Source organism: Polypterus senegalus, chromosome 6 (assembly GCF_016835505.1).
Source record: "Polypterus senegalus isolate Bchr_013 chromosome 6, ASM1683550v1, whole genome shotgun sequence".
Classification (NCBI taxonomy): Eukaryota; Metazoa; Chordata; class Cladistia; order Polypteriformes; family Polypteridae; genus Polypterus; species Polypterus senegalus.
Genome location: NC_053159.1, coordinates 19,151,378 through 19,168,046, shown reverse-complemented (window position 1 = coordinate 19,168,046; position 16,669 = coordinate 19,151,378). Strand labels below are relative to the sequence as shown.

General features: G+C 44.1%; 1 protein-coding gene across 1 annotated transcript in view; it reads left to right on the top strand.

Moving 5' to 3' along the window:
* Positions 1 to 8,247: 8,247 nt before the first annotated feature.
* epha2b (eph receptor A2 b) overlaps positions 8,248 to 16,669 on the top strand; it is a 73,308-nt gene continuing 64,886 nt past the window's right edge. Inside the window, exon 1 of the mRNA XM_039755482.1 lies at positions 8,248 to 8,386. Within this exon, the coding sequence (XP_039611416.1) occupies positions 8,305 to 8,386 (82 nt within the window). The 5' untranslated portion in view covers positions 8,248 to 8,304. The remainder of the gene's footprint in view (positions 8,387 to 16,669) is intronic.

Here is a 16,669-nt window from a genome sequence, read left to right as displayed (position 1 = left end):
CGAGCTCGAAGTTCAGTTCACACAGATTAAAATGAATCCCTTCACGTTCATAGTTCACCATTTCAATCTTGAACTCGTTCATATTCAGTTCATTTTGTGTTTTTTAAGGAGTGAAAATAAATGACCTGAGTTTACTTTTTTCAATTTCACGTGCCTTATATTAGGCTATTACAGCGTTCTTGAATAAAATACAATAATTCTGAAGACTTTTTTTTTATTTAAATACACTTTGTTGAGGGATACCCAGCAACAAATATGTATAACCCATCCATCCATCCATTATCCAACCCTCTATATCCTAACACAGGGTCACGGGGTCTGCTGGAGCCAATCCCATTTATGCTAATAACCTCCGTCCCGGTCAAAAAAGAAATTACACAGATATAAGTATACATATAAAGTACCGCTCTGTTTCCAACCGTGTGACACACATGGTGACTGTGGAACCAGCGTGTAGGTGAACTTACACACAAAATGAATATAATGACACATAAAGCAAATGACACAAGTGACAATAATAAGTTAAACAAAAGAAACACAATTCAGACCTAAAGTGGGAATCTGAAAGGTAAGAGAGCCGCTCCTTGCAGGCCCCTGTCAGGTCCTGTTCGCATGTCTGCTTATAACCCCCCCCATACAAGACCATTCCCACTCCCACTCACACTCACACACATACTAACACACCCACTCACATTCTCACTCCCACTCACACACACACTCACACTCTCACTTCCACTCACACACACACACACACTCCCACTCCCACACACACTCCCACTTGCACTCCCACTCACACTCACACACACACACACTCCCACTCACTCACACACTCCCACTCCCACTCACACACACACTCCCACTCACACTCCCACACACACTCCCACTCCCACTCACACTCCCACTCACACACACACTCACACTCCCACTCACACACTCACACACACACTCCCACTTGCACTCTCACTCACACACACGCACTCACACACACACACACACTCACACTCCCACTCACACTCACACTCTCACTCCCACTCACACACGCACTCCCACTCACACACACTCACACACACTCACACACTCACACTCCCACTTGCACTCTCACTCACACTCCCACTCACACGGCTTACACTTTCAGGCCTCCATTTTCGTCCTTCCACATCCTCCTGTTGTGTCCTTCACGTCCACAGCTTTCTAAGCACAGACACCCAATCTGCCCCTTTTAACAAATCGTTCAGTCAGTTAATTGAGGCTTTAAAGCTGAAGTGAAACTTCAGAAGGCGCCGTTGGGCCTTTGTGGCACGAGCTGCTGCTGCTGCTGCTCCTTGTCCTCACCGGTGGTCTTAACCGTTGGTCTACCCAGGGGATTGTAAGGATGGCCAGCCATCTGGCTGAGTGACATTGGTGACCCAGGGGCCAGTTACACTGCATACGGACCCCATACTCCAACGTGTGTCTGAGGTGTTGTCATTCCCTCAAACACTCACAAACAATCGGCCTGCCACACTTCATGCCCCCCTATCATCGTGGGCTGCCCTTCATTTTTTAGGATTAGATGAGCTGGCCCTGGTAAGACGGACATCAAAATCATTGCCAGTCCTGCTGGAACATCCTGAAGGTCCTTCAAGGCTATAGAGACTTCTTCAGATTTCTCACTCCAGTTCATGCTCACCGTGAACATAGTGCCAGCTGGATGGCAGAAGGGCACTAGGCCGAACAGTCAAGTCACAAATAAGGAAGCATCGAAAGATAAAGGAAGCAACCTCCAAAAAATCACAGCACACTTGAATTCTGCGCAGCAAGCATTACAACCTGAGCTTAAGGCTCAGAGGTGCCCACTTTATCGTAAATTGCGCTTGTGGGGTTATGATGTGTTTTTGAACCCCCCATAGCCCCTCTTTGATGAATAACAGAAGACTGGGAGTGGAACCCAAACTCCTGAGACTAATCAGCCGCAAGTGAGACTGAGCAGAGCCGCGCTGGGGCAAATTCCAGACTCCGCGGGTTAATTTAGTTACAGATTTCCAGGTTTGGAAAAAAACGGAGCAGTGGGGCAAAAGTTCACAGGTTCAGAAAGTCGAGGAGCGAGCAGAGAGGGCAAGAGAAGAAGTTCAGGGTCTTGGATGCCTTTGACCATTTTATTTCCCTCTCAGGCATTGTATTCTTTCATTTCCCAAACCTCAGGACCCTGGCAAGCACCGGGCACAACACTTGGACAGGGTGCCACATGGGCTAATTTAGCACTGCTAGTCCACCTCACCCACATGTCTTTGGACTATGATTGGAAACTGGAGCACCCGCAGGGAAACCCAAAGGGACATGGGGAGAACATGCGGATCTCCTTGTTGAGATGCGGCACTGCCACCGGACCACCGTGCCACCCCTCACAGCTCAATCAGGTCAAATTAACGTTAATTAAGCTCTTCTAACCCAAATGATCTTCTGTTCTCTGAATCCGCTTCTTTGCAGGATGTACAGCTGCAAGACCTGAGATGGCACACTCACCCACACCAGTCCAGTTTAGAGTTTCCAGTCCGTTTAGTGAGCAATAGTTGGAGAAACTGAAGACCCTGCAGAATACGGACAAGGCAGACGTCACACAGACGGTGAATGAAGTCCAACATGACCTGGAGTTGTGATGCAGCCACACTAAGCACTGCGCCACCGTGCTGCCCAGTAACAATCTTTACGTTATACAGCATTACTTAGATAAAGCGTTATCAGAAGGCACATAGCAAATCAATAAGGATCAATCTTTGACAAAGTCTGGGTTTTATAACAGCGGTGTGGCAACAACCCACAGGACTCCGGGCTGATTTGCGTTCTTTGCTTTTCCATTGATTTGCTTAGCAGAAACTTTCATCCAAAGCGACTTACAAAAGTGGTCAAAGTGATCAAGCAAACATCATTCTGGGGGGCTGTTTAGGAAGAAGCGTTACAGGACAAGGGTACACAATTGATCACCACAAATGAAGACCTCAGAGCAAAATACAAGTGAGTGACGATTCCTAGCTGATACAAGTCACACAACAAGGGGGGCTTCAAACGTGGGCATCGTTCAAAAAGAGTAGGGTGTCCCCCCGATGTCCTGGCTAAAGTGCCCATCATGACCTGGACATCCCCCACTCACTAACTGGCTAATCGGGTAGCTCATGTGTGGGCGGTGGGTGCACTGGCGCAAGAATAGCTGACGTCACTTCATCCTTTGGTGGTACTTGAAGGGGCTCAGCAGCTGACCATATAAAGTGCTTAGAGTAGGTTAGAAACTAGTAAATAAAGGTAATGTCATTAATTAATTATTAATAGATAGAGAAATAAACAGGAAGGACAATGCGGCCACTCCATCTTTGGACACGGCCATTCACGCTGGCATCAGCCAGTCTGCAGAGTTCAGTCAACCCGCCATGCAAATCTAACTAAGGAAGGACATCTGTAGGTGGGAATTCATTTAATACAGGAGAACACTTTAGATAGATAGATAGATAGATAGATAGATAGATAGATAGATAGATAGATAGATAGATAGATATGAAAGGCACTATATAATAGATAGATAGATAGATAGATAGATAGATAGATAGATAGATAGATAGATAGATAGATAGATAGATAGTTTCTGTTTGCCGGGTGAGTCTTCTTGTTCACCTCCTGATCTTTACACGCTTTCTGACATGTGATAGATAGATGTGAAAGGCACTAAATGATAGATAGATAGATAGATAGATAGATAGATAGATAGATAGATAGATAGATAGATAGATAGATATGAAAGGCACTATATAATAGATAGATAGATAGATAGATAGATAGATAGATAGATATGAAAGGCACTATATGATAGATAGATAGATAGATAGATAGATAGATAGATATGAAAGGCACTATATAATAGATAGATAGATAGATAGATAGATAGATAGATAGATAGATAGATAGATAGATAGATAGATAGATATGAAAGGCACTATATGATAGATAGATAGATAGATAGATAGATAGATAGATAGATAGATAGATAGATAGATAGATAGATATGAAAGGCACTATATGATAGATAGATAGATAGATAGATAGATAGATAGATAGATAGATAGATAGATATGAAAGGCACTATATGATAGATAGATTGATATGAAAGGCACTATATAATAGATAGATAGATAGATAGATAGATAGATAGATAGATAGATAGATAGATAGATAGATAGATATGAAAGGCACTATATAATAGATAGATACACGCTTTCTGACATGTGCTTGTAAAATAAAGAACTACGTGACCGGCAGGGCGGCGCCACCCAGCGCTCGGGTGCAGGCGCACACTGGTGTTAAGCCTCGGCTCCAATATCAGACTTCTTCGCTGAATCAGATAGAACAGTTCTGTTCTTTATCTCGGGCCTTGACGGATTTCAGTTGCGAAAGGATATCTGAAAAAAAAAGCATAACAATAATAAATCATGATGTTAATCGCTTATTTAAATGTTAAAGAGCTCTTCCAATCGGCACTTTGTGTGATGCCTATAGCAATTGAAAACCTTTAATCTTGTGGCGGCTTTGATAGAGGAAAGAGCCATTAAGGCAGAGCAGGCTACGAGTTTTCTTAATTACAGCGATATTTTCATTATTGCTCTTCATTACAGGTTCCAATTCATTTTGTAAGAGCAGGTTGTGTCGTCTTTTCTGCTGCTTTCAGTGGATAAACGATGCGTGCGTGCGCTTAATTAGTCGTGAAATGCTTTGTGATTAATGGCAACCCTAAAACCAAAATGTCCTGCAGTAGTTTGGAACGAGAATGCCTTCTCTATCTGTCTCTCTTCATACTGTACAGGCGAGAAGGACTTGACAAGCCGACATGACTCCGAGCTAAGCGTTGCGCCCCCAGGCCGCCCTGTGCCCAGCGCTTAAAGACTCGCCGCTACTTCGCACTGGTGAATCTGCGTTTTGCTGTTGGAGGTACTGGGCAGTGTTTGAAGTGAGACGGCACACAACACGACCAATCAGCACAATAGTGCCTCCTGAAAATTACAGCAAGTCCCCCATCATCACGACTAGACTCTCCGGACCCCCGTCTTTATCCAAACCCACTTAACAACATTTACGATTCAGTTGAATCCATTTCTTTCGTTTTTCCGCTTTGAGGTATGAAGTGACTTGCTCAGGGTCACACTGTGTCACTAGTGGGATTTGAACCCACAACCTTCAAGGTTTACAGTCCAAAGACTTGACCACTACGCTAAAATCTGCCTGTTCCCTGCCTTATATATGAAGGGTCATCCCCCCTCTACCTTTATAATTAAAAAAATACAAAACAAAAAAAGTAAAATGAGTGTGTTTGTGTGTGCCCTGTGGTGGGCTGGCGCACTGTCTTGGATTTGTTCCTGCCTTGCGCCCAGTGTTGGCTGGGATTGGCTCCAGTAGACCCCCATGACCCTGTGTTAGGATATAGCGGGTTGTATAATGGATAATGGATGATCCAATCTTTATTTTATATAGCGCTTTGAACAGTTCCCATGGTTTACATAGTAATAAAGATGACAATGCAATATGGCATAAGCATTATTAGCACAACATAAAAATTAAATAAATAACTAATCATTATGACTGCACGTACTCTACGTGTACAACAACAGGGACAACATTTCGATTTTTCAACTTCAGAGTCGACCGAGACAGAACTGGGCGCTGTATGGACGGGGTGCCAGACCTCCAAGGGGTACACAGGCGCCCCTCAGACTGGCCCAGTTGAGCTCGCCAGTAATGTAATAAGATAACGGAGATACAATCTTAAAAATAGAATAAGTGCACTTAATCAGAGAGAGTCAATGGCTCCGAAAAGAACAGTCCATATGAAGGTTCTATACCCGTTAGATCGTAACAGCCTCCATAAGCAGCCATATGGGCTTCTTAGAGGTGCGCAGTCCCCATGATATGCCAGTTATGTGTATTTGAGCTGATAATTGTGGGAGACTGTATGTGTGTGTGTGTGTGTGTGTGCGTGTGCGTGTGCGTGTGCGTGTCCCCGTCTTGTGAAGGTCTGGCGCCCTGGATTGTTCCTACTTTGGGCCCAGTGCTTGCTAGGAGAGGTTCCATCATCCCCAAGACACCTTAAGCGGGTTCGAAAATGAATAGAGTGGTGGATAAATGATTGATTAACTATGGCTTCCTAATTATTAAAGGACCTTTGCTCCATGTAATCACACTGGCTAAGCTCAGTTTTTTTTGATCTGTTCGTATCCTGCCATAGGTCGCCTATTATATATTAAAGATGCCTGTTTAGATAGATAGATAGATAGATAGATAGATAGATAGATAGATAGATAGATAGATAGAAATGACCATGGGAACACATACGAACCCCTTCAGAGCCCAAAGGACCACTTTAACATACAAAGAGACCCTCAGGGAGAAATGGTTCTTTGTCAAAGAATTGTTGGACGGTGTAACCACACAACCCGTATAGTAAAAAGCCAATACAGAACCGTTAGAGAGCGGGCGTCGCCGCATGGACGGGGTACCAGACCATGGCAGGGTGCACACACACACACACCTCATACTGGTCCAGCTTAGAATCGTCAACATAATGTTAAGAATTAAAAATGAAATAGAGTAGTATTTGTCCTTGCGAAGCGCTGGTACCACTTCGTCTCCAGTACAGCGAGCCCCGAGTTGGGTTCATCTGCAGGGGCGTCTGAGTTTCTGAACTTTTCCGTACACGCGTCGCGCTGTCGTTTCTCGAAATCTTTCGGCAACTTCGTGCTTTGGTAAGCCCGGCACGGAGCAAATGAGACGTTATTTAAATGTGACATGTCGGACTTCTCTTGTTAGACTTTGCGTTCCTGACAGACAGCAGGAGGACGCGCTCGTCATAAACTGTAATTAGCCGCAGTTGGCTTGGCAGCGGAAAGGCGCCGTAAAAACAGATGACTTCGGTACTCGGTTTGTTAAACTGACAATATAATAATTATATGTATTTTTTCTTTAAAATCCAATTTTATTTCTACTTCAATTCAATTTCATATTTTACAACAAAGTATGTGTCAATAGTCCCACTGGTGCGACAACTTAAAAAAAAAAAGTGACAATATCACGACACAGCAGACAGGGCAATATCAGTATCAATATATACCACTAAACATACACACGAATTTAATAAAAATAATTATGGAAGGATATGAACATGCAACATGTATTAAACAAATAATCAGACAATAGAAGTGACCGTAGGCTGACATAGTGCCGTTCCATCGGCACTGCACGGCTATATATTTTTATTTCCGTATTACAGACATTTAACTTTTATTTTGCATTTTTAATATAGTTTTAATAGTAATGATAATAAATTTTATTTATATAGCGCCTTTCCCATGCTCAAGGCACTTACATAAGAATATAAGAAAGAACGGCAGGTAGTATATAGCATAGTACAAACCAAAAAACTAATAAAGATTAAGACAATAAATTCAGAGAAAGCCTAACAGACAACACAATTGATGGTCTAGCACACACACATACAACACTTTTCTCAAAATTCGCCTTAATTCTACACTTCTCACGCTTGTTTTATTTCTTTTATTGTACGTATAGTTCGTGGATACAGTCGACTTGAATTGCATGGATTTGGCTTAATATTTACAGATTTTATGGATTCTACTTTGACTGGGAACAGCTGAGTCTGTGGATCGCGGGACGAGACCTACGAATATAGTTTTATTACAAAGGTCAGCCTAAAATGACCAGTAAAGGCAACTTTTCCAGTTCAGTCCCATTTCTGATTTACGGTGAGAGTCCCACCAACGCTCCAGTTCTTTTTCTATGTGATTGTGCGCTGAGATGTTGAGCACTGCAGGGAGGCGCTATATAAACTACATTTTCCTAGCATTCCGCAGCACGCGAGCCAACTTCTTAAGTCGTACTTAATCGTGATTGATGTTTTGACTTAGTTTGCACTTGTATGGCTGGCATTTCTTCATTCACGTGTGATTTGTGGCTCGCTTTGGATTGAAGTAGTCTGTCAAATAAATGCAAATGTTTTCATCTGAAAGGCGCAGTGTGAAGGAGTGTAAACCTCTTTTGGCAAACGTCCTCCTTTACCTTTCCTTTCATCTTTTTCTCCTCGGGCTCAAGACTAACGTTGGGCACACCCACATTGCTCCTCCGCCCAGTGCAGCACCATATAGGGTAAGCCGGGGCTTGGGGCGGGGCTTAATGTCGCGCCCGTCCCATGAATGGGGAGCTCAGTTGAAGAAAACTTTTAGTTAGCAGGTCTGTTACGTGTGGCGCGGCCGGGAAGCGAAAAAGGATTAAAAAATGGATATCAGAGCAAACAGAAGGATTTTATTTTTTACTGTATTTATTAACTATGTATTTATTAGCCACCAGGCAAAAGAAGGTAAGTCATCCGTTTTTTTTTTTAATATTTATAATTTAAAGCCGATTTGTTTGCTTTTGAGTCGGGGACTGGGATTGAAAGTGTACTAGTGGCCGAAGCGCATGGCTTGGACTGACGCATTTGGGCAAATTTCCTCTTTGAGAAACTCTTCGAATGACGATCTCGCAGATTTGCTGTTCATAGTCGAGGACGAAAATTTACAAGTGTCTTTTTTACGCTCTTTCCTGAAAAAAAAAATCAAAGTAATGGCTGACCGTTTTTCCTGCTAAAAGCCGAGTTTTGCTGGGGGAGGTCATGGCGCACGAGTCGGTGGCATGCACAAGTGACTCTTTAATGTGATCTCTCTTAAACGGATCTGCCCCATCAGAAGTACAACAAATTCCACTTTTGAGAGAGGAAAGGCATGGATTCCACAACCGGACAGCCTCGCTCTGTAATTCTCAAGGCTGGTCTAATAAGTGCAGATTAATTATAGCGTGGGAAACTGAGAAATCGGGTTAGTACAGTGGCGAATTGTACACGGAGACGCTGCAGATGAAAGGCAAGGTGTTGCGTGGGAGATTTTCATAAGCCTGCAGGTATAAAAAGTGATTCACCTTAACCCTTACTGGAGTGAACCCGACTGAAAGGAAGTGCATGTCGCCCGAGTGTGCCGGGTGGTGGCAGCTTTGTGGTCCTGGTGACAGCGATCGCTACGGTGAACGTCGCACCAAGTTTGTCTGTGTGTAGACGTGGGATGTGGGTGGGGTGCCGTTTCCCATTCATGTTGTGTCAGTGACGCGTGGATTATAAATGGAAGGTTATAACGATAAGAAGTGGCAGTTTTATTGAAGTGCTGTACATTCATATTGGATTTTCTATGTGTCAGTCCCTGTAAATATCCGACGGGGGATTTAACCCAAAAGTGTGTCAATATGGCATCTTAACCTCAGTTTTTTTGATTTTGTTGTCACTTGCGGAATGTTTGGAATAGTTAACATAGCTCGGAATCATTGATGTATATTGACAGGGTGTGTTAAAGTATTGTGATTAAAGTCTGCTGAGTCACAGCCTGCAGTCCCCCAGGAAACTGTTCTTTAGAAATCAATTATGGGATCGTCGGCAGATCAGATTTCTTGGATCAATGCTCGTTTTCCTAAAGGGACGATTTCATTGTAGATATTTATTTGTAGTGTTTTATTCTTAGCGACAATTCCCTACCACGCAGAGACAGATTCGTGGATTAACTGACCGCGTGAACTTGACACGGCGTGAGTGAATGTGGGTGATTTGCTCGAGGGAGCCATGCGACCCCACCAGAGACGGTTACTGTCCTGGGGCCACTTGTGATGGGAATGAACAGCGAGCGACATGGGCGTCCAGGCCTGCCACCTGAACCGCGCTGATCAAGCGTTTAAGTTTAAAGAGGGAGAGAAGTTTGTACTGTATTAGCATTTGAGCATATCCGCAAAATGAGTTGGGTTTTGAACAACGGAGTCTCAGTTTAAGGTATACAGAGACACTCTGGGGCGTGCCGGCGGTGATAGATTCCTATATACAGTCACTCGCATTACTTATTATTTAGCTGATGACTTTGTAAAGTGTGGCGTGGTGGTCAGAGCTTTGGACTTCAAACCTGGAAGTTGTCGGTTCAAATTGTCACAATGTTACCCTGAGCTGCAGGACACTTCGCCTGCCGATGCTACAAGTGGAAAAACAAAAGAAATAAAAATAATTGTGTCTTACATGTTCAAAGTCGGCCTATAATTATTACGATAAAAAATGTAAAAATGAGATGCGCGAAGTCCTATATGTGGCTTTTTATGTCCTATACTGCATTTCCCTCTATCTATCTATCTATCTATCTATCTATCTATCTATCTATCTATCTATCTATCTATCTATCGATTATATAGTGCCTTTCATATCTATCTATCTATCTATCTATCTATAGTGCCTTTCATATCTATCTATCTATCTATTATATAGTGCCTTTCATATCTATCTATCTATCTATCTATCTATCTATCTATCTTATAGTGCCTTTCATATCTATCTATCCATTCGCTCTGTTTTTGACGCTTTAAAGATTTAATATTCCCATCAGCATTCAGAAAGCAGCTCAAGATGTTGAAAATATTATTTTTTTACTTAACAGGGCTAACATGTCGCACTGTAAAGTAAAAGTTCCAATTATACTCTTCCTGTTAAATTGTAGAGGGTTTATGAATGGAAACATGGGCCTAATAAAACTGCCGTTCGCAGTTTATAGCTATTCCGCACCATGACGCGTTGTAAAAGTTTCAAAAACATCATGTAGTTAGTTTCCTTCGATTTGTCCATCTGTGTTACATCAGACTAACATTGTCTATTATTATTATTTGCTTATTATTATTATTATTATTATTATTATTATTATTATCCATCCATCCATTTTCTAACCCGCTGAATCCAAATACAGGGTCACGGGGGTCTGCCGGAGCCAATCCCAGCCAACACAGGGCACAAGGCAGGATCCAATCCTGGGCAGGACACACACAAACACACCAAGCACACACTAGGGCCAATTTTAGAATAGCCAATCCACCCAACCTGCATGTCTTTGGATTGTGGGAGGAAACCCACGCAGACACGGGGAGAACATGCAAACTCCACGCAGGGAGGACCCGGGAAGCGAACCCAGGTCTCCTAACTTTCAAGGTCCTGAATGGACAGTAGGCTGATACTAACAGACCGTTACGTCTCTAAATAAATGATGGATCTTTCTGGAAACTTCAGATGGGGGATTCTTTTGGGAGTAAAACATGTCTCCCAAATGGCACCACTCTGAAGAGCCCCATTTATTTTCTGTATCCCGTGAATGTTATTCCGCTGGTCCTTAAACGGCACTTGACATGCCCGTTCCATAGTTGGCCAAATAACCATCTCATTCTGAAGGCTTCTTTGCATTAAAAGTCGGCTCTTTAAGGTTTGAAGAGGTTCCTTATACGTGGATGAAACAGAAACCTTCAGTAGTCAGAATGTAACCGATCAACAAGACCTGACGTTTGGGATTTCACCAGTCTTTTAGCGTCCATTCGTGTCTTTTTATATATCCGGTTACGCATATAAATAAATAATGGCTTTTTCTGGAACCTTCGAGTGGTTGGTTCCCCTATGGCATCGCTCTGAAGAGTCACCCTGCCACCTTTATTATTAGCGGGATACAAGAAGCCTCGTGTACGTTTCGAGTTGCAATGCTGTCGACACGAGCGATTATTTGAATCGATTAAATTGCGCGTATCAGATGTTACCAGCTGTGTTTAAGCGCAGTATAATAGAGATTCACCTTTTTTTTCAATCAGGTGCATTCTTAGCCCTTTTTTTATTTTTTTATGTTAGGGGGTCTGCCGCTGGTCCTGCGCTGTTCGAGTTTGCGCACACCGCCTTATAACTGGAGCCCCTCGAGGTCCGGCGGGTGGACTGTCGGCTCTTAATCGGACCCCAGTGGAATAGCCCCCCATCCTGCCCAGTCCGATCCCACCTGTCTGCACAGTCCGCTTCGCGTCTGAACCTAACGGGAGTTTCTGACCGAGTAGGAATTGCCTCGCGTGGTCTCACTAGACTGAGCATTGCATTTTAATGTGAAGGAGGCTATAGGAAGTGAACCAGATTACCGGCGCGTGATTATTCGAAATTAACGTCCCGCATGAGCAAAATATTTCCAGCTCTTCTTTTTTTTTTTCTCCCGAACCCATTTGTACTCCGTCAGACCTGAATGGGATGCCAGTCGATAGCGAACACACTCGGGCACACGACAGGGGCACATTAAAGTTCCCAGTTAAGGCAATGCAGACCCCGACTCATGCAGCGCAGGATTAACCATTATGCAAAATAAGCACGTGCTTAGGGCATCGAGAGAAGGGGGTGGTTGGGGGGCACCACAGAAATGCTCCATTGCCGGCTTTTAGGGGCCTTACAGTGCGAAACTGCAAGTGGTGCAGAAAAGTGACCCCATTCACATTAAATGGGAAATATATATATATATATATATATATATATATATATATATATATATATATATATATATATATACCAGTAACGGCGCACTGCACGGAATACATTTGACTTGAGCATTCCTACTTTTCATCCTCTTTGTCTGTGCGTTTATCATTTGTTTGCTGAGAGGTTGATGCGCTTGCTGTTTCCTGGGCAGCTCTGCTTTTCTCCACCCTAGCGGCCCGCTGCTTCTCTTCTTCCGTCGGCATCTTTTCGCGTTAAAGTTAATTAAGTCAGTGTTTGTGTTTCAATCACTTAGTACGTGTTCTTTAATTTTTCACTGACGTGTTTAAACCCAACGATTTAAGATATGAAGAGGTAGAGGAAGTGCCGGCGAGGGTGGTAGGGACGAGAACGGCGCCCGTACGCATGCGCCACATGGCCGCCCTGCTGCGCTGCCGAGATTTGTTTCTACAATAAAATAAAAATAAAAAAGAGGAATAACCTTGGAGGTCCGTCATCACCCCGAAAGCGGATAGTAGACGTCACGTAGTATATGTGTACCAAGTTTCAGGTCAATAGTTCAAACGGTTTGTGAGCTACGGGTGATTTAAAATCCTGGACAGACAAACGAACAGCCACGGTAGAGTATTATAGAAGAAGATTATTTTTTTAGTTTTTATTTTACGGTTTATTATTGTTGAATTAGGTATATATGGGGGCACCAAAATCTTTTGACAGATTAGACAGGTTAATCCCCCTCCCCATCCTAAAATCTCGAAAACAGTAAATCTATAGATATATACAATAATAAATAAAGGAGTAATAGTAGAGGTTAATGATAAATATTAATATCGGGAATACAACGAGATTAGAAAGTGGCGCACGGGCACCGAGGCTCACGTGACCGTCCTCTTCTTCGTTCCTTAACGCTGAACTTTATAAAATAATCGCAGGAGACAATGTCGAGTGTGCCTTTCTAAATGTACACATTTGCTTTCGTGTCTTTTTAACCTTAATGGTCGCAGACTGCTCAGCCAAGTGCACTTGTTCTCAGAAGATGAATATGAAAAATACCCAACAAATCGACTCCGTAACTAGGCAGGCGGGATGCCAGATCTCAACTAAGTACAGAAGCTGACTTGTTACGTAAGGTTAGTTTTGAGGGTCTGCTCAAAGACTTTGCCGTCAGAACAAGTAAGAGAAAACTTTTCCTATGTAAAGAGAGTGGAAGTATACAGCAACAAACATCACTTTCCATCTTGCAATAAGTTTGGTTTCATTTTGAAAAATTATTTTTTATTATTGTTGAATTAGGTATATATGGGGGCACCAAAATCTTCTGAGGACCCCTAAAGGTCGTAATCCCTCCCTACTCCGTCCCAAGACCCCGTATCCTAAACACAGTAAATCTGCGCGTTTAAAGCGGGCGGTGATCACTGCGACCCTTCCTTTTAAAGCCCCTCACGTCAACACCACTCACCTCGAGTTATGTTTCTCTGTACGTCGACCTGTCAAGGCACGTCCCAAAACGCCCACCCGTCCACCCCCACTGTTATACAATGGTGTTAGTGGGCGCTGTAGAAATGGACACCCCTGAATGTGACGGCTTGTGACGTGTCTCTTGTTTGATGTCCTAACACCTCAGACTGAACTCCACACCAGAGTGGCAGGCCTGAAATAGAGTGTTGGGGTCCCAAAAAATTGGGGGGCTTGATATTTGATTACGGCAGTGCCAGGTTATTTTACACATTGTATTAGTGTGCCAACCGACTGTTCGGTAGCTAACCCGTGTGGCTGCCATAAGCGAACGCCTAATTCACCTTAAGGGTGGCACTGGCCCTGAATACAGCTAAAGACCCCCCCAGGAGTCAGGCCTGTACAATCCAAAAGTATAAAAACGGTTACAAATGTCTGTTGAGGATGTGCCATGTTGCAGTTTGTAGCAGAAGGCCAATTCACCGGTGGCACTAAGTGACCCCGCTGCGGATGTGAATGGAACGTCGAGTGAGGGGTCTGCAGTTCAAATGCTCATTGGCGTCTGAGCGCATTCCATTCTCAGAAGTTGTTAATTTAACAATTATTAAAATACGTGTGTGTGTGTTTGGGGACATCGTGAGCATACAGCTGGGTGGCGTGACCTGTGGATTATGTGACTTGCCAGTTGTTGTCGTCGTCCAGCATTGGTCACCATTGTTATCTCTGTTCTTCACTAAAACTCCTTGTGCTGCCCATCACTACAAACGACATGGTATCCAAAAAAAACCTGTCATTGTTGGGCGGTGGGGGGTGGTGAGGGGGCATATTGTTTTAAGTACAAAATCAGGAGTCAAATTAGTGGGCAGGACGGGTCATCCGCAATCAGACGCACGCCAGGTCAGTTTCGAGGTGACGCGTGATCAGACGTAGACACCTTTGGCTGGGGTCCCTGAAGGAAAGCAAAGGGGGGGCGAACATCTAGATCGGATACAGCTGGTGGCTCCTCTGCCAAGAGGAGTGTGGGTACAAGGCACTGGCACTCCTATGGTCACACTGGGCCAGCTTAAGCCCATGTCACATTGTGGGACCTCCGTCAGACTTGCTGAACTTGTTACCAGGCCAGGTCAATTTAAATGAGTGAAGAGGTGACATTTAGTGACAGCGTGATGGCCTGCCTGCCACCAACACTCACACTCGTCCCTTCTTCTGACAGCCAATAATATGCGGCCTGATGGAGCCGGCGCTGTACGAAGGGTTAACAGCTATGGTGGGCTCAGCCGCAGTCTCTTTTACATAAAACACGAGATATCAGACAGACGAACGTCTCATCAGTTTGTGACGTCCGTGTTCCTTGTCACTGCATTGACTGTCACCTTTCATTCACACAATGACTAAGGACAACACCAAACACGTTTGGAGCGAATGGCTGGGCCTGTCATGTTACACGACCGGGTCTTGACCTGCTATGATTATGATGGAAAATGTGACATGGCCTTCAGAGTCAATGGCTAATCTGACACACACAGGCATCTCGGGGACGTGGGAGGAACACCAAAGTGCCAGGAGGAAACCCAACGCCGGCAATGAGCCTCCAGTTCTGGAGCCGTGAGGTGGCCATGCTGACCGGCCTGCTACCCGTTGTTAGTGCCCCTCTTATTCAAATGTTTATTTCAGGTTCCTTTTTAATTGTAATGAGATTTGTGGTCCTGCATATCCCGCACGTTGCTGTGATGTCCCGTCGACTCGCACTCCACTAACAGTGCTGTGTCGCGGCCAGGCTGCCTGACAGGATGTGAGAAATGGAATTGTCTGCGTCTTTCTTTTTGTTTTGTTGGATTCTCATCTTCCTGTGGATAAAATCAGCAGCTCATTCACAGGAAATATGTGAGCTGGACCCCCCAAGCACACCTTAAGAGCGGAGCAGGCAGAGAGGCTGCTGGTAGCGGCACTGGTGGCACCTCCTGCAGGTCTGCTGACTCGTTCTGAGCCGATGCCAGGCCATCAGGCTAGGATGAAGCACCCGGGCATGACAGGGGTGTGTGTACCTGTGAAGTGTGTGAGCATGAAAGGCACTTTAAAAAGAGGACTTGCTCTTCAAGGGGTACCACCACGGCTAAATGTGACACCAATTTCATTTGTTTAGAGTTTAAATGCTTCATGGGGTGTCAAAGTGGCTCTTGCCATAAGGAAGCCATTTTTGGGTCTCTGAAGGTTTAGAAAGAAGCTTCATTCATTTAGAGCTTCAGAAATAACCAAGAACAGAAGACAAGAGCTCTGGGAAATACCAACGGCTTCCTCATTTTAAGGGGGCTCATGCAATGCCACGCGCGGAGCTCGGGTTTTCTAGGTCTGTCAATGTCCTCTGTGTCTGTACAGAGGGTGACGGAAGCTCGTGCTGGTTGGTCTGGGTTTCCCTTCTGTTGATCTGTAGAAAAAGAAGAAGAGAGGGTAGTGCACTTTAGTGAACTTGGGACCCTGTCGGTGACCATACTGGAAGCACTGCCCATGGATCCTGCCACCTAATGCGTCCCTCATGCCAGTATCATTGCCAGTCCACCTGACCTTCATGTCTTTGGATGGTGGCAGGAGACTGGAGCACCCGGAGGAAACTCAATAAGGGAATGCCTGGGATGGGAACCCTGGTGTCCTGGTTACAAGGCAGCACTGCCACCTCTGCAGCACTATGCCACCCTAATGTTATGTTATATTATATTATAGATAAATAGATTGATATGAAAGGCACTATATAATAGATAAGTAGATATAAAGTTCTATCTATCTCTCTATCTGTTATATAGTGCCTTTCCTATCTATCTATCTGTTTTTGTCCCCAATGGGAAATTCATA